Raw genomic sequence first — 18056 nt, 5'->3', positions numbered from 1 at the left:
AGTTGACTAATGTTGGGGAAAAAAATGTAGACCATATATATACAGTCTTTAATTTTTGCTTGTGCTAATGGTTAGATTTGTCAATACAAGAAGAATGAAGAGATATTTGGTGCATATGTTTACTGAGGCTTGGGCGTTCATTGAGATTATGAGTCTGCTGCCTTAACAACAGGTTTGGTTTTGTATCGTAATACTTGTCCTTAACTTTTTAACTATTTCCCCCATAAATACCCCATACAGTGGCGATAATACTGATAACACTATCCCAAACACTAGTAAAAAAACAAACAAACTACTGAACCTAATGCTAAAATTAATTCTTAAAATAAAATGTCTATCTGACAGAACCAAGTGCTAAATGGGCAACTGAAGTGTCTGAATAACAAAGACGGAGCGCACTAATGGCAGCTGATTGACTAGTGATGAATTGTTTCTACTCAGAAAAAACTTCAACCTGTATTTGTGGAACAATGGCTCTGTAGCCAACATCCTCTCCAAAGAGTGACTATACAAGACCTTACAATAGTGTTTTGCTACGCCAAAACATCCACCCAAATAGTTTTGAACTTGGGTGAGTAGTGGAAAGAATAAACACAAAGGTGTAAACAGTTTCAGCCATATTATGAACTACATGAATTTCCACACACAGACTTGTTCAGGTGCATATGCTGAGGTCAGCTGTGTTACTATCTATCTGTCTATCTATCTATCTATCTATCATTCTGACAAAATATTTCAATAAGTGGCAAGAGGGGGTGGGATAAATCCAACTGCAACACCCATTATAGAAAATATTTTATAAAGCTGTCAAGGATAATCTATGAGGAGTTACAAATACATTAAAATGTTGAAAGACTGTGTTATACGGTGTAAAGTTGAAAGCAACCTTGAACTCTTTAGTGCCCTTCGCTCTATGTTCATGAATCAAACAAAACACCCAACTTTGAACTTGACCTTCATTTTGATCCCGGATACACACTTGTTAAGTTTGTGACTCTGCATCTTACGTGTCAGATTATTAGTGTTTAAAATGATTTTTTATTTATTTATTCAGGTGTTACAATTTTAATTATACTAGAATAAATAAACAGTACTAAGCAAAAGACGTAAACTCACACATCCTATAGTCACTATGAAGACCACGATGCTTGCGTAGTGCTGACGTTTTTTTCCCCAACCATCACGTTTACTATAGTAAAACACTCATCACTTCATACTCACAAGGTGAGATCTATTTTATTTAAATGGCTACAAATTCATAATTCAGCACCTCAGACACAGAGATATAAGCCATTTTCCCCTTAAGGAGCACTGTGGTTGTTTTACTACCTCCTCACCCAGCGAGCAGTCTGGTCTGGAGGCTGGCACTCGCTTTGCTTTATGAATGGATGGGTGTGGCGCTTGTGACAAGCAGTGATGCAGTCATCACTGTGCTCGTTGATAAGCGCTGGCGTGCTGTCCATGCAGGATGGTTTGGAGTGAAGCACAACTGGGTTCTGCCACCGCCTGGGAAGGACAACGCGGGAAGGAAAGGGGAGGAGAAGAGAGAGAGAGAGACAGCGGCGACAGTCTACTCCCCAGCAAGGACCAAACTTCTGGCAAGGGATTCGGTGAGACGGGGGACTAAAAGACAAAAGTGCGGGTGAGATAGAACAAAGGGCAAATGCACTTTTATTTGGGGATATGCTGTTTAGTTATAGGCGGATTACAAATAAATAAAAAATGGAACAAATATAAATCAAGACAGAAAAGATCGAAACGGGGCTGATGCCACGAGGATGAAATGTATGCCAGAGACGCTCGTACGTCTGCGACGTAAAGTGTAATATTTTAAGAAACAAACAAAATAAAATAAATAAAATAAAAATAAAATAAAAAAAGAAATAGAGTAGTTCAGCCATGATTCTGCTGGGTAAAAACAGTCAGACAAAAGAAAGTAGGGGCAAGGTTCCCCTCCTCCGTGTGTTCCCTCCTTGTAGGTGTGACAGAAACAACAAAGGGACGTGGAAAAACTCGCATCAGGACCACAGGCTCACAACTACCCAGACAGATCCCGGAGCACAATAGCAGGGGTCTGCAAACAAGAGCATGTCTGCAGGTTTTGCAATATGCAGCAGTCTCCGTGTAATTGCATTTCTCCTGGCGTCTCTCGGCTACAACAGTCGGGAGTATTTTTCTTCTGTCAGCTCTGGCAGATCTTTACACGAAACGAAAGCGATGATTTGAGGAATTTCAAGTGCTGAACCGGAGGAGCAAGTGTTAAAGCATGTGAGTTATGATTAGATGTTGTCATCCCGAGGAATGCTCTTAAGTGATCGCAATTGTTTGTGCCTTGCAGTTTAATGGGGAGAAGCGAGAGACGAGCGCTGCCCAGAATAAAGCGAATGGAGTAGAGCAGCGGAGAGGTGTGAACTTAAAGTGGACGTCGAAGGGGGGAAATAAAAGAGCCCTGAACTGATTGCAGAAGCGAATGTGTTTCAAAGGTAGGAGATTACGGGGATTGTTGCACATGCTACGTGTATTGCCATGCCATTTAATCTGTATGCTCGCTACAGAGCAGTTCACAGTGCAAGACCACATGTGGACAGACAGCAAAGGGTTGCATAACGATTCAGTTAGTTTGGGCTGTTCAGTGTATTGCGCTATCGACATATCGCAGGCTGAACTAGAATAGCCTTCGTTTTGAACTTCTCCGAAAGCTTTTTGGGAGGTTACATAAGTTATCTTAGAGGGGGTGTACTGAACAAACACTTGAAAACTAATTGAAATTTTACTTTATCTTTTTATTTGTAGATCTTCCTATAGAACCCCCCCCCCCCCCCCACACACACACACACACATACACACAAAAACACTGATTTGCACAGCACTGATAAAACTTTGTGACCTACCTAAAAGGGCAGTTTGGGTTTTTGTTTTTGGCAAGTGGAAGTTCTACCTCATACTCTTCCCACTTTTCTTTTTGTGGTAAAAAGGGGGAAAAACTGCACAGATCATCTTGTTTAGCTGTGCTCTACTGTAAATCCCAGTTTCTTCTGCCATATGGTGATGTTCCCTGCAACTGCTAGTTTGCCTAGCTTGGTTAAATACAGAATTAGATGTGCTCACCACCTGCAGAAGTCTGGATACATGAGTCAAGCTTAAAGGAATAGCTGCAGAATGGAGTCACTTAGTGTCTACAGAGCCAAACAGTGATTCGCTGCAGTTACTGGCCAAAGCATGGAAAGAAAACTGGTTTCTCTGACAACAGTCGAAACACCCCCCCCCCCCCCCCCCCCCTCATCAACCACAATAGAAGCATGGTGAAAATGTGGTGGGTGTAGGGATGGTGTGACAAAAGTTGACATCAGTTCCTCCACTTTTCCCTCACTGTTCAGTGTTTTTTTTTTTTCTATCAGCTGTGGAATTTGAACCGTTCTTCGTTTTGGGGTGAGGCCCTTCCCTGCGTCTGCTCAGAGGAGTAGGATGTCTCAGTAGATGCGGTGCATATGTGTTTGTGAGTGTGTGTTTAAGTAAGTGTGTGTGGGTAACTGGGGCTTTCCAGTAGAGTTGCACACCAAACATTCTTGGCTGTCGAATGGCCGACTAGCGCGCCAAGTCCACACAGCTGGGAATCGTATAAGAAGCAGTGTCTTTGTGTGATCTGGGCAATACGACGCACATGCACAGTCACATGCGCCCACATGCTCATGCACAGAACTAAAACACACAAATAGTCTGCTTTAAGCCTGCACCTCGGCTCAAGAACAATTTGAATAGTTGGTGTCTGTGAGGTGCATGTGTGTGTGGTAGGTGTATTAGATGGAACTAGTAATAAAGTGACGCTCACACACACACTGGTGGAATTCAACATAACTCTTCACACACACAGAATGGAGAAAATATAACAGAGACTCAGTCATCCTGCAACAGTGTCTTCTTTTTCTAGCACCACATGATGTTTGTCCTCTTTAGTAAGTTTTGGACAGAGAAAACATGGTGGTGGTGGTGATGGAGAGGGAGGGATGGAGAGGGAGGGTGGGAGGGCAAAAGAGAATAAGAGAAGGGATTGTGCTGGCGATGCCAATTGTACAGTTTGTTTCTTATTGGCTGCTTCTCTGGTTGTTGTTGTTGTTGTTGTTGTTTTAAATGGCGTGTCAGTGAGCAAAGAATGTGTATGCAAGAGCAGAATGCAGAGTGAGAAAGAACATAGGCCTTTGTCTGCTGGGAGAAGAGAAGCAGATTGTATCAAATTAATATAGGAGAAATTGAGCTGTAGAGGGAAGAAAAAGGAGAGGAGTTCAAAGAAGAGGGACACGAAGAGGTTTCGGCCGTGGAGGAAAGAGTAAAGCAGGCTGAGGGAGTGAGAATGAGAAATTCTGACAGAGTCCTATTCCATATTATTGTAAACATGAAGGCAGAACCCTTCTTTTTCTCAGATCTGTCCTGTTTTCTGTTTGAACCAAGAAGCTGATAAAGGAACGATTTCATTAGAAGAAATGAAAAGAAAAAAGAAAAAAAAAACAGATAAGTTAACAACTGGCTCTTCTTCTTCATCACAATCTGTTCAAAAAACAAACAAAACATCCCTTTAGAAATGATCTCTTTCCACATGTTGAACATTTGCCTTATGATTATCAGCTGCACCGTGTCCCTAGCACTCGCTGATTTCTTTGTACTTGCGAGTGTGGCTTGGTGCGATTACTTTACAGATTGAAACTGCTCATCTGAACAAAGTTCTTTTTGTACAAAAAACTGAATGTCTACATTATATGATGCATACGGGAAGCAAAACACACATTTGCAAGGCCAGAGAGTCGGTGCGTGAGGGAATATGTTTTAGTAGTGCGAGACTTGGATAAGAAGGTGTTGTATCATCAACAAGGACGGACCGGGGTGGGACAGGACCACACGATCAAACGAGAGGAGATAAGAGAGCTGGCTGAATTCAGAGAGGGTGTCTTTGTCCATTTGTGGTTCCTCAGATAGCTCCAGGCTGGATTGAGGCCAGGGGCTGACAGGGGTTGTGTCTAGAGATCTGAGATTGCTGCACTGATAGGAAGGCATATTACACAACATCACTGCTGAAAGAATACGATTAAGGTTTTTGGTTTCAAAGTCAAGGTTTTATGCTGCAAAAGTCATTTTGTTTGTGGTATTTTAACTTTTAGATTTTGGCTTTTCCAGATGTGCCTTGGATTCAGTGCCCGTCATGCAGGAAACGCTGCCTGCCACTGCATTGTGTGGCTGCAAAATGACAGATTACCAGAGAGCTGAGGTAGGTTAGGGCCACCTAAAATTATAGCTGAAAAGAAACTTCCAAAAAAAAAAAAGACTAGTGGACTGATATTTGAAATGGCCTTGAGCTAACAGTGGCTCTGACAGTCTGGCATGCAGAGACACATATAGATTGTTCTGCTTTTACACTCCTCAACCCATGCTATAGTTTCTCCATTTCTCTATTTAATCACATCTCTTGCTCTTTGTAACCTGTTGTCCTGTTTCTATTTTGCTGTGTGGAAACTTGGGTGCGTGTGTGTCTGCATGTGCATCCAGGAAAGGATGGCAAGATATTCTCCCGAGACCAAGTGGCACCATTTGGTGGCTTGGCTGTACTGCGTCTCTATTTATGTTCATGCTTGTGTTGTGATTGTGTCCTGGTCGTACGGCTCTATCACTGTGACGACTACATCTTCCTGTGCAACTGTGCATGATTATGCATGCATAGTTTTGCATGTGTGCAAGGCTGTATGCAATTTGACCCCTGGAAATCTTTCTTTAGCATCTGCTCCTCTCATTTGTGGCAGAAAGCCGATCCCTTTTGGTGAACTGGCTCCAGCATCATATGACTGACCAAATTGCGATGATGTTTTGGAGTGCGCGTGTTCTGCAGTACAAAATGACATTGCATATCATAACAGGTTGCCTTTTGGCTATTGATGTATATGTGTGGAGTTGTGTGGGTGTGGCTGTCTCCTTGCATCGCCTACAGGACGCTCTAAGCACCTCCCAGGCCCGAATGGGCCCGCGCAGCTCCATAAATCTAGCTCGTGTTGCTCACACGGCAGTAATCTCTAGCGTCTTTTATTTTCGATGCCTGCAAGCCTGGAACTCTGTCTCCTTATCTTCCTGTTTGTTTTCACATCTTTCCTTTCCTGCCTGTCTATCCATTCATAACAGCAATTTGGCTTTCATTAACTAAGGATGGGGGGGAAAAAAACAAAAACCAATTAGCACCTACATTGCCAGAAGCTCTCCTTGGGTTACAGAAAGTGACATAAAGAAGAGGAGAGTTTCTCTGAAGTTTCGCACACATATTTGCTCATTTTAGCATTGTCCTCCACTCATTTTCTGTCCCCGCTTGTTTTAAAGAGGACACTTGCAGTGTAAAGATGATTTTTCAGTTATTTCTTTAGTCATTCTAGCAGCTTTCCCATCACAGGGATGCATCCAAAAAATCTTTTAACGCAGTCAAACACAAGACCCACAAATATAGAAACAATGACTCACACGGTGAAGCTTTTAAACTCCAAAAACCAACATTTCCAAACCACACTGTATAGACATAAACAGACTGACACATACATACAGTATCTGTCTCGTCTAGTAATAGCCAAAGGCAGATTTTCAGAGAGCAGAACACCCAAGGGTGCCGTTCCTGCTAATCCAGGTCAGACCAGCTTCAGTCTTGGCTGAACTACCCATGAAACCACAGGATTTTTAATCTGTAATTTTGCCTGTGCTTGTGCGGTTGGCTGTATTTAAGGTGTTTCCTTGAATGTCTTCTTTGACACGTACACATTGTTGCCCCGTGATCGCCCTCCACGTGCCATTTATTCGAGGGCTGCCCAATTTTTTGCTGTTTCAGAATGATGCAGCATGTCTGACTGATGCTCTCTCGGCTCTCTGTCTGTCTTGCTTTCTCACACAGTCAAGGACACACACACACACTCCAGAATAAATGAATCAGATATGATAACTGATAGAAGCAAATGTGATGTATGCAGGACTGCAGTGTCTGTGGTTTGTTTCCTCATGAAAATTGGAAATTGACTCATCACATATTATGTGGTGTGGCTAGACATTTTAAGCCATGTTCTATTTTTAGTTATTGCAATACAGGGATCTTTTCCTTCATTTAAATCTATTGAGGGGAAAGAACAATAAAACACTGAGTCATGTAGGTTGAGGTCAGACACAGCGGATCACAAAATACAATTTAAGGGTTAGACAGTAAAATGTGGTTTATCACCTGTGGTCTTCTTAAAGCAGACAGTTTGGAAATTGTTGCACTGACTGGCAATGAAATATTAGGCTCTGAATATTAGGCAATGAAATATTCTCGGTCTTTGTTTCTGTCTCTCTCTGTTCCACTGGAATACATCACCAGAGTTAGCATAAATATTTAATCATTTTATTATCTTCATTCCTGTTTAATGGCCCAACATACTTAATAACAATGCACTCAACAACATCAGAGGCCAGGTTATACAAAAATATTGACTTCTTGAGTCTTGTTAAGCTCCATTATGGTTTTCTGGTCAGCTGTCTTTTAGTTTCATCTTTGAAAGAGAATATCTTTGTGCTTCATCTTAACATTTATTTGGTTGAAATGACCTGTGCCCACAAGTGGCTAGGATTAGCTGGTATCATTGATGGTGCAGCATCCAAAAGAGCCTAACCCCACGCCCTTAATCAAACGATTAAAACTTGTGTGGCCGTGCTATGGCTTAGCAAATTAATGACATGTGGTCACAGTGCGTGGTGATAATTGCATGCTGGTTCTATCATCAGGCCATGGCACAGCGGTGTGGAAATAAATAAAAAGGAACCGCTAGTATAGATTTTTCCATCACTATTTTGGGATGCCTCTGTACATGGGATATCAGCTTTGTTTCTGCGCGCACATTTGCTGTCTTGTTTAATGATATTCCTGCATTTGGAGATTGCATGATGACCTCCTTTGCGATACAGCCGAGCAGCGTGTGTAGGATACTCCAATTTAGTGCTTTTAGGTGAAAATCATATCTCTTCATTTGATGATTTTTTTTTTTTTTTCTTTTTTTGAGATTTCAGGCCAGCTGACGGATTACATGCCTCCTGCACTGCCTGAGAAAATGCTTTGACCACTCGGGATTATAAAACCCACTCAATGGGCTGAACTGAATAAAATTAAAAATGCATTGCTATCGAGGTAAATGCTTTATCTGTGAGATGCAAGGGTTTTACCTAACAACTCGTTTGTTTTTGTTTTGTTTTCTCAATTCTAATACAATGCGAGGAACTCTGCAGAGCAGCGCAACTAGATAAATGATATGCAGGTTATTTGAAGTAAACACAACAAAGGGCCTTCCTGTTATGCCATGGTGCTCTGTAATGTGGCTATCTGACTATTTCTGAGTCTCCCTGTGATTTTTTTTTTTTTTTTTTTGTTGCTGTTTACACTTATGCTCTTCCCCTCCCCTCTATCTTCATATCTGTTTCTTTATGTAAGCAAGTGTCTTTTAAATAGAAGCAGATGGATACTGCATTAGGCTGATAGCAATATGGATATTGCAAGAAAAATGGAAGCGAGGATGAAAATGTGCATTATATCAAACATAGAAATGTTACATTAACACGCTCATTTACAATATTTGACAAGGATCTTTCAGTTTTCAAAAGAGAACACACAAAGTTCTATGTTTTTACAATTTAACAAATTAAATGCCACACATAGCAGTTGGAATATTTTTGATTATTAAAAGAAAATAATGAAAACTCATAATCCAGCCGACATGTTTGACCTGTGGTATGGGCTTTCATAGGTAGAATTTCCTTAGCTGTGGTGTTTGCAAGCCAAATAGATTAGGAATCTCTGATACACAGTATTTTGCAGAGTGAGCAGGGCTGATGTACTGACTTTGTGGAGTGTGATCTCGGCGGGCCTACAGTTCTGCTTTTCTGTGCCAGACTGAAGTCCAGAGGTGTTTGTCTTGGCTTCGTTCTCTGTTTGATCAGGCTGTTTTGAGAATACTGACTGACCTGTGCTGAGGCCAAATACATCTCTCTCCTCACAACTTTAGCATTTCCTTTGCCTCTGTCCCTTCTCTGTCCTATTGTCTCACAAGTTTAGAACTTTGAAACATTAAATTTAATGTTCACTTTCAAAATATTCTTAAACCTTATCAGTTTGAATTTGACCTTTTTTTCTTTTTGTACAAGATAAAGAACAAAATCCAAAATATAATTTTTTTCTTTTTGTTCATGCAGTTTTCAGGAAGGCCCAGTTTCCTCCTTCTTCCCCTTTTCTTGTTAGTTATCTGATCTTAACCTCACTCCAAAGTTTAGTCTTATATGTGGTTCAGAGAGGTCACTAATACTTCTAACCTCACCACGGGTAGTAGGGAAAATGTCAAGACCCACTTATAGATTGCATGTATTGCGAAAGAGACTCCATCCTTTGATCTGCTGTAAAGTGCTGGTCAATAAAACTCTTAAATGCCCGGTGTAGTGCATAGCACTCTGCACAACATAAATATCTGCATTCACGTGCATTTTGGCTGGGCGAGTTAAGGCTGAGAGAGCCTAAATATTTCCCATGAAACTATTACAAAGCACTAAATACTTTTCCCTTTTGCAATGCATCATTAATTTCTAGTGATTGGTGGCATTTCCTCTCATTCCTGCCAATAGATTTCTCAAATAATGTTGTTACTGCAGTGACTATCAACAAGGCAACCATGGTGAACCACAGTTACCTACGCAATAAATACAAATATTTAGTCCATTTGATAAAGGATAAAGAAAGGTTTCTCTTGGACTTGTAATCTCACACTAATGTTCAGCACTTGTTCAGAAAGAAAAAAAAAGAATCTCTTTAAGTAAATGTGCCAACGGATCACTGAGAAGTGCTACGCCTGCAGCACCATGCCTGTTTAATGGGTGGCGTTTCCTCTTTTATAAAGGATATAAAAATGTAATTCTAACAACCGATCTGCTTACTCTTTCCCTGCCATCACAACATTATTAAAATTAAGTAACACAGTATCCTATATACAACACTTTCCAAGTAATTCCCTCTAAGATCATCACTGATCCCTGCTGATGGATTTACTAAAGGGCATACTAAGAGAGTATATCAAAAGGATTATATCAATTTCAAGCTGACAATGAAAATTTTTCATGGATTATACACTAAACTTGTTCAAGGCAGGAAGGAGAATAAAAATCAATCATATCTACCATGGTGTACTAAACCTGGGCCTGTTCTCTATTCTTAAGTGTATTTTTTAATTATATGACATGCTAAATATGTTGCTTGCTTAAAGGAGTCAATCTCCTTCAAGGCTAAAGCCTCCTGACACTGGTTTCCTGTGCTAACCTAAATTCTGCCCTCAGCTTCTGAAGTTACTCCAGCTCTGGTCCTACTTCCTTCCCAGCCTCCATCCCCATTTCCATATCTGTCTCTGTGTCGTTCCTTAACCTGAATCTCACACCCCAGCTTCACATAATTTCCTGCTGCCCCCCTGACCTAAGTACCTAACTCATCTCCACTAGTGTAATACCCTGATACCTGCACAGCCTATGAATCCTTAGGGTCTTAATCGGCTTAGCCATCACCTGTCATGGTAACTAAAGTAATCTATTTTCTTTTACTGGAGCATAATATATGCTCCATTTATCACAAATTAGTAAAAAGGACTCTTTATGTATCAACCTGTGCTCAGGTTTTCTGAGAGATGCCTTATATAAAAAGCTGCCAGCCCTGGTAAAATTAAAAAACACCCAGGTTGTAAAGATATGTTTAGGTTAGAAATAGGGCTAAGTTTCCACCAAACTGAACTATCGCTTTAAGAGTTCGGACCAACGGCTGAAGAGAGCCTTAATACGATTAGCCCTGGCACTTGACAGCTACAGCTTAAGAGGCACCTCCGTTGACCTGTGTGTCTCTGTCCAGCAGAGAGTGTACATGTGTATTTCCTTGCATTCATATATGATCTTAAGGTTGCCTTTTTAGAGCATCAGGGAGGCTGTTTGTCTGTCCGTGCACATACTCCTGTAAACCTGAATTGAACCAAAAGCCAACTTTTTTTTGTAAATCTTTATCTGTTACTGCATGCACTGGAGCTCAGCAAGCCATGCCTGTGCAATCTCAATCCCCCAAAGTCAGAATGCAGGAAGTACATAACTTCAAAGGCAGATGCATAGTCTGTCTTTATCGCAGAAGGTTTGTGCCACTCAAGAATTTACTTTTTCACTCTTCCGCATGTCAAAACCCCATATCCACCTTGGCTATCACTCACTGCTGTTTTGTCTCAGGCTGTGATTTTGGATAAAACAGGCTTACAAGCAAGGAATTTAAAACAAGAAAACGATTCAGCAAACACAAAGCCGATGGAATCACTGGAATTTGCCACTTAAGTGTTTTTACTTAGAACTGAGTACTGGGTACTTGAGGCTGTGCCAAAGACACTATATCCACAGAGAGACTTGAGTAACTTGACTTGAATATGATCTGCCGGTGGTTGCGATGGGCTATGGGGTTGTGGTTGGGTGCGCTAGATGCCGCATTGCTCTAACTGGGTCGTTTTGGCACTCTAGGGCTGCTAGTTGAGGACAGCGAGGAATATACAGCACCGTGTTCTTTTTCACTCCAGGCACTTCATTGCGAAAGCCAGGCACCACACTGTGAAACATTTAAGTTGGCATTAATATCATAATCAGAGGTCTGTTTATTCTCAGACAGACAGCAGGCAGTTAAACAAAGAGACCTTCCCCTCTCTCCCCACAATAAACCCTCAGTGGTGCCGCCCTCCTCCTCTTTCCTTTTCCCAGCCTCTCGCCCTGTCCTAAAGACACTTCACATTCCCAACATATTCAACCATCATGGCCCACCAGCATCAACAGCACAAACTTGACCTGGAAATATATCTGTATTAAAATCGTTGAACATTTATCTGCAGCCAAGCAGTCAGACTCAACAAGCTGCCGGTCCACATGTTATGACACTGGGGGAATAATAGCTACAGACAAGTATGTCAACAGAAAGTTTTACCTCTTATATTGGGTCTGCTGAAGAACTTGAACTTTAGCAATTTAGCAGCTCAAACAAATTAGTCTATATTTATTCCTTCCAGAGACTGAGGGGATGGTCGAGTGTGCATGTAAAAGAAAAAAAAACAGTCTCAAAAATGCTAACGTGTCTGAATCAAGCAACATGGTGTGTGTTTGTGTGTGTGTATGTGTGTGTGTGTGTGTTTAAATATAGCTGTTATTTTTTAGTTTTTGTTTTACAAGGCATAAAAGATAACTAAGTATGTCTCCCTAACACAAAACACCATTTAAGCATTTTAATAGTCTATAATATATTCTGACCAATCAATTGTCGCTTTCTTTAAAGGTTTCACTCGTTCGGTCACAAGCAGTGTAGTGACTTGTCTTCATTAGCATGTAATAAAGCAATGACCACTGGTCCCACACATGTAGTTTTCCAGCTGGCTCATGATAAGGCATATTACTGATAACCTCGCAAGTAAACAATTCCTCCAGCCTCTCTCCCTCACTTCCTCTTTTGTGCCCTTGCCTGTCTGCCTCATTTTATACTTTGTCTCAGGCCATATCTAGCGTTAAATGTTTTTCACGTAAACTCACACTGTGCCATCGCCCATCGCCAAATAGGCCGGCTGTTACAAAACACACTCTATTTCATGCCAGGGTGCCGGCTCTGGCAACACTCAGCCACTTCTCCATGCCACTCTGTGTATGTGCGTGTCTGTGTGAGGGAAAGAGAGAAAAAAAGAGACAGAGCTTAACAGTGGGAATAAAAAAAACTGACATATTTGAATTTATGAGCTTTTTTTTTCAATATTTTCCCACCATCAATCATGTACTGTAGAAATGCCAGTTTCCCACAAGCTCGTTTCACTAACGTTCACTTACTCCAGATTCACCTTTGACCTTTCATATCTGAATTTTCTTCCCAGAGAAGCAAATGCCACATTTTTTTTTCTTGTCCCTCACCTCTAAAACAAAACTGTATGACAAAATCATCCCGCTAGACACACAAGTGAATGCTCTCATCCTGTAGATCCACATATGGAGTGTAATGTTTGCTGGTGTGTGTGCTTTGATATGTGTGTGTGAGTCAGTGCCGAAGGTAGAATTTAATCTTTGATATCGTTATCAGTTCCAGGGTGATGGTGGACTGTTTGCAAGACCCACTGGAGCTCTGACCTACTTGTGTCAGTGAATAGGTTGCATAGGCTGTTTTTTTGTTAAGAGTGTGTGTGTTTGTTAGAGTTTTGGGAGGGTGTGCACTTAAAGCGAACTCTGTGTGGACACAGGGAGTGTGAGAAGCTGGGTGTTTTGACAGCTTTAGAACAGTTCCAGCACAGTGTTGGGGCAGGGGGTGAGCCGGCCTGTTGGATATATGAGTGTGCGGCGAGGGTGAGAATAGGGTCAGCGGAGGAGTGGATAGGAGGGGATGAGATAAACGCAAGAAAACACTACCAAAAAATGCTCGTTTTGAATTTCTTTATAATGAGTAAACATCTGAAATGAATTGATTTGAAAATGTATTGTTTGTTATCCCTTAGCAATACATCTGAAGAGCAAACCTTACCCCTTACTTGCAGTTAAAATAAAACAGATATTAGTCTTGAACTTTACTAAGCTTAAACAAAATGAATTATATCGAAATAAATGCATTTCAACATGCCATTCCTTCCTTTGGTTAAACCAGAGGAGCACTAAATATACTGCAGACAAAACTGAGCATTTGTCCAAGCAGCAAGACGCCTCTTTGCCGAAGCATTCCTGCCAAAAGAGTGATCTCAACCCATTCTCCCAACTTTAATCTCACCAAAGTGTAAAAGCTACGGGACTAAACTTCCCACACAGTTAATAAAAGACCCATAAAGCTTGTTTAACAAAACACAGTCCTTTTTGTTTTACTGTAGCTGAATGGGGCCAGACATCACCTCAGAATTGTGCTGCTTAAGAGTTCTCTCACAAGTACACCTCTCCCCCCCAAAAAAACAGGGGAGGGGGGGGGGCTCTCCACATTTTCTAAGCCCTCTCTGTGCCAGTGGTGTTGAACCCCTGCTTTCTCCAATGGCATTCCAGCCCATCTTTCATGCTGTTTCATTGTGGCCATGCCAGCCAGGTCAGGGGGCAGTATTTTCTCAGGGCTTCAAGACAGCATTGGAAAAATAGATATAAGACGTACCGTCTGACTATTTGTGCACTGAATTCCTGTTTGATTCCTGTTTGTTGTCGTTGTGTCTGCATGTGTGCGTGATGTGCAAGAATCTACATGAACACAAACATTTTAAGTATGTTTGCTGCACTTAGGTCAAATAACACACTGACCTTCTCTTTAAAATGCTTAATATAGCTCAGTATGTTGCGACACCCATGGCTAACCTGCGATATAGAATCTGTCCCAAAGATGTAAGCTGTCTCTTTTGAGGTGGTTCCGAGTGACAGCACTGACTTGATGTAGCCTAAGAGCCTGCTCCGCCTTTGTTTTAGAGATTACAGTACCAAACTCTGCCAGTAGATGTCCGTCTTCAGTCTTGCACAGCCTCCAAACAAAGTTGGCAGACTGGCTTTCAAAGATATTCACATGATCAAATCGGTGACTGTATCAGTATCCCTAAGTGTGTGAAATAAGTGAAAGATAAAATGATGATGAATGTTAAAGAAATCCCACATCCACCTTTTATCTTGAGCTATACCCATGACTATAGTGAGTGGCAGATGGACTGGTAAAAGCTCCTGCCTTGAAAGCAAACCTGCTAAAGTTTAAATTAAACATAGTTTTGCTTGAAGAAAACTGGAGGTATTTTGCTGACATGGCAAAGCTCAGCATTCCAGCAGTAAATTCTTAGACACTGAGATCTTGGAAAATATGATAGCAAACGCTATGTATTCTCCTTGGTCCAGTCTGTGATCTCCTCTTTTACTGGCTTTAGTAGCAGTAGGCTACAGTTGCAACGTGGTAGTTGCTATGCCTGAAAACCCGGAGTAACCTTAGGAGAAAATTTCTCTCCATTGCCCATGAGTAATAATAACAGTCTTGCATTATTTACCTGGATAGAGCGAGTTTGCAAGGGTTAAAGGGGAAACGTAGTTAAATCCCACTGACATGCAGACAGTTGCGTGGATAACATAAAAAAACAAACAAAACAAAAAATACCCCGTGCTTACCTATGATTGATTATTAGGTAGTGATTAAAGGCAGTGCAAAGTGGATGCAAGCGCTGTATCTGCCAAAGGCAGCACGCTTTGTGGGCCGTTCTGCGTTAATAGGATGAAAAGAACATAGTTTCTGGGCGGGGATACGATGATATATACAGGACATGATTGGCCCGCGTGTTCTAATCGCTGAGGAGGCCTTAAGTGTTCCTCTTAAGCCTCGAGATTTAGGCTATTAAAGTATTACAGTAATAAAGTTAGTGCGTTTAAATTGCGTTTTAAATTCCTCAGCCACTGTTGCATGGTAATGGTCATCCCGGAGCTGTTTGACAGTTGTTCTTATTCACAGAAATCACAGTAAAGAAAAAACGCTAATTGCAGAATTTCATATTTTAATCAATAGACAGCTCAAAAGTTCCACTTTTAGTCATCAGTGACGTCTTCCGTATTCTCAAGTCTTCTTCCAAAAATGTCAGTTTGCGGGATATCAATCTGTGTGTCTAAATCCTCAGAAAGATGGAGTGCAAACGTCTAATTTTCCAACGGAACTTGAACGCAGCACAGGAGAAGTTGGAAGACTTGTGTCGTGACGCGCAGTCGTGGAGGCGTGCCTCTGATGAAATCAGCCGGGGAAACAACAACAGAAAGGGGGTGGCTCAAACCAGAAGACTCTTTCAGCCAGTTATGATTGCATTTCATCCTCCAAAGTGTCAGTTTGAAGATAACAAAGCATTATATTAAGTCTGCAGCAGCGAGCTGGTTCTTGTTGAGTTCTGTGAGGCGCTGGATTAAGGAGGCAGCGACGGGAAGTAGACTAAAGAGGAGGATGTGATAGGGCAAAGGTCCTGTCTGCAGTTATTTGTGCTCTTTGGCAAACAACGGGATCGCAGCGATCGCATCTTCCCTCTCCGTGCGTCTTTGTCCGGTTTCAGTGACCGGCTCAACCACCAGCAGAGTGGCATGTGGGTCAATTCCGGAACCGTCGGAAGGTAGGGACCCCTCCTGCAGGAATACTCGGTCACATGCTCTTCTTGCGATTCTGGCTGTGCACAAAGCAATTCGCACAAAGCCCCCAACATCTTTTTTTTCCTCCTCCCTTTTACACTCCAGAGATTCATTAACAGCTGTTTTCTGTTCATGATGTTTCAATCACCTCTTCCATCTCTGCAACATCATCGTAATTATAACGGAGCCTGTTTTATTTCAACGTGTTATATTAATATTTCAGACAGAGATGTTACAATATCACAAGGCGGGGTTATTTAAAAAAACACCTGCAGACTTATGTTACTTTTTCTTTTTCCTATTTTTTCTTCCTTTGACATAATGATTCTGTGTTGTAGTGAAGCGGTTGGGCTTGGCACATTACGCCAGACTTATCAGTGCATCATTTGGCATGTAGGATTGTACCTGCCCTTTTTTATAACATCGTTATGTGAGAGACAGCAGCACGGTGAATATTGACTCATGCCTTTTATCTTTATAGACTCTGATGACAAAACACAAGACTGACTGATTTGTTGAATCGGTCTCTATGAGAAACTATGAATGAGCCAGGTGGTTATGAATGGCTGCGGGGAGATGGAGCACACGAGGTTCTTTCATTGATGACTGTAGGGATCTTACACCGCAGTATTTACAGGGACAGCGTGCAGATCGAAGCAGGGACAAAAGATAACGTGCAGCCTGAGAAGATAAATGTGACCTTGTAGGACCGTAGAGACACACACACACACACACACACACACACACACACACACACACACACACACACACACACACATATATGTGTATATATATATATATATATACACACATATGTGTGTGTGTGTGTGTGTGTGTGTGTATAAGAGCGTGTGGGCCATGACGTCATCTGAGGGACAGTGCTTCGCAGGTAGCTACGTGTCTGATGAAGAACCTTCTCACTCCTACCTGGAAATAAATAAATAATATTCTGGGAGTTTCTTTTTTATCTCACTTCGTTTTAAATTCCAGTCATTAGCAATTAATCATATCTAGTTGCATAAACATTTTGGCATGCACACGATATTGTGCAATCCTTGTCTTTTGGCCAGCATCATTTTTTTCCCTCCTCAAGTGATGTCTAATAATGCTCACTGTGTGACTGTGGCTGAGCCATTTGTGGAAACACCAACTGTATCGGATCTTCTGTTCTGTGCGTCTCTCTACCAGCGTCCTACCAGTCATCCGCCCTTAACACACTGACGATGAGATGTGTTTTTGTTGGCCATTAAGAATTTTGTTCTTAAATCTTATGGCAGTACTGTAGGTAATGAATCAAAGATCAAGGCTGTCGTTATGTATACTCAAATGGCTTAACCTATTGTCCTGATTAGGCACTGTGCCCAAACATTCGACTGTGTCAACAGCTTTCAGATAACATTCTGCAGCGCTGATAAACCCACATGGAAGAATAAGCCAGCATTATATGGCAGGCTTGAATGTCCTGATCCCTGTAACAAGCTGTAGTGGAAGATATACAGAGGTAAATAGTGCTTAGAATTGCTCAGATGCTTTATGGTTTGCCTTTATATGTAACATAAAAGTGTGCTTTGGTGCGGAAAATATAAAGTATGTTGCATTTTTAAACAAGATTAGTACTGCTGGACTACTTTCCTCCCACCCTAATTATCTTTGGGTCAATAGAAACTCTTAATATGATTGTGACACGTCAAATGACTTGCACCATAAGTATTAAGTTGAAAGGTTTTAGAATTCAAAGATGGCAAAGAGTCCTAAGCATATGATTCATGAGAGCTGGGGTTGGGTCACTAGCCACAAAAAAGTTTGAGAGCCCCTGCTTTACATCACGTTTTAAACCACAGTTGCATTCCCACAGGAATGGCCTGGACTATTTTCTCCCAGACAAACCTAAT

The 18056-nt window shown here is 41.4% G+C and overlaps 1 protein-coding gene across 6 annotated transcripts in view; it reads left to right on the top strand.

Moving 5' to 3' along the window:
* The first annotated feature begins 1453 nt into the window (after positions 1-1453).
* Positions 1454-18056, top strand: part of rhobtb4 (Rho related BTB domain containing 4) — a 36137-nt gene continuing 19534 nt past the window's right edge. Inside the window, exons 1-2 of one of the 6 annotated variants that reach the window (XM_040019520.1) lie at positions 1499-1610; positions 2339-2483. Coding sequence is in view for 1 of the 6 variants with exons in the window: in XM_040019518.1 (XP_039875452.1) it covers positions 16120-16148 (29 nt within the window). In the remaining 5 variants the exon portion in view is untranslated. Of the gene's footprint in view, positions 1643-1664; positions 2269-2338; positions 2484-7309; positions 16149-18056 lie in introns of those variants that run through there. The other 5 variants (XM_040019521.1, XM_040019519.1, XM_040019517.1 and 2 more) reach the window with 5 other exon arrangements.

The sequence above is a fragment of the Simochromis diagramma genome, unplaced genomic scaffold (assembly GCF_900408965.1).
Source record: "Simochromis diagramma unplaced genomic scaffold, fSimDia1.1 OVJJ01000822.1, whole genome shotgun sequence".
NCBI lineage: Eukaryota > Metazoa > Chordata > Actinopteri > Cichliformes > Cichlidae > Simochromis > Simochromis diagramma.
This window is presented reverse-complemented; position numbering and strand designations above follow the sequence as displayed.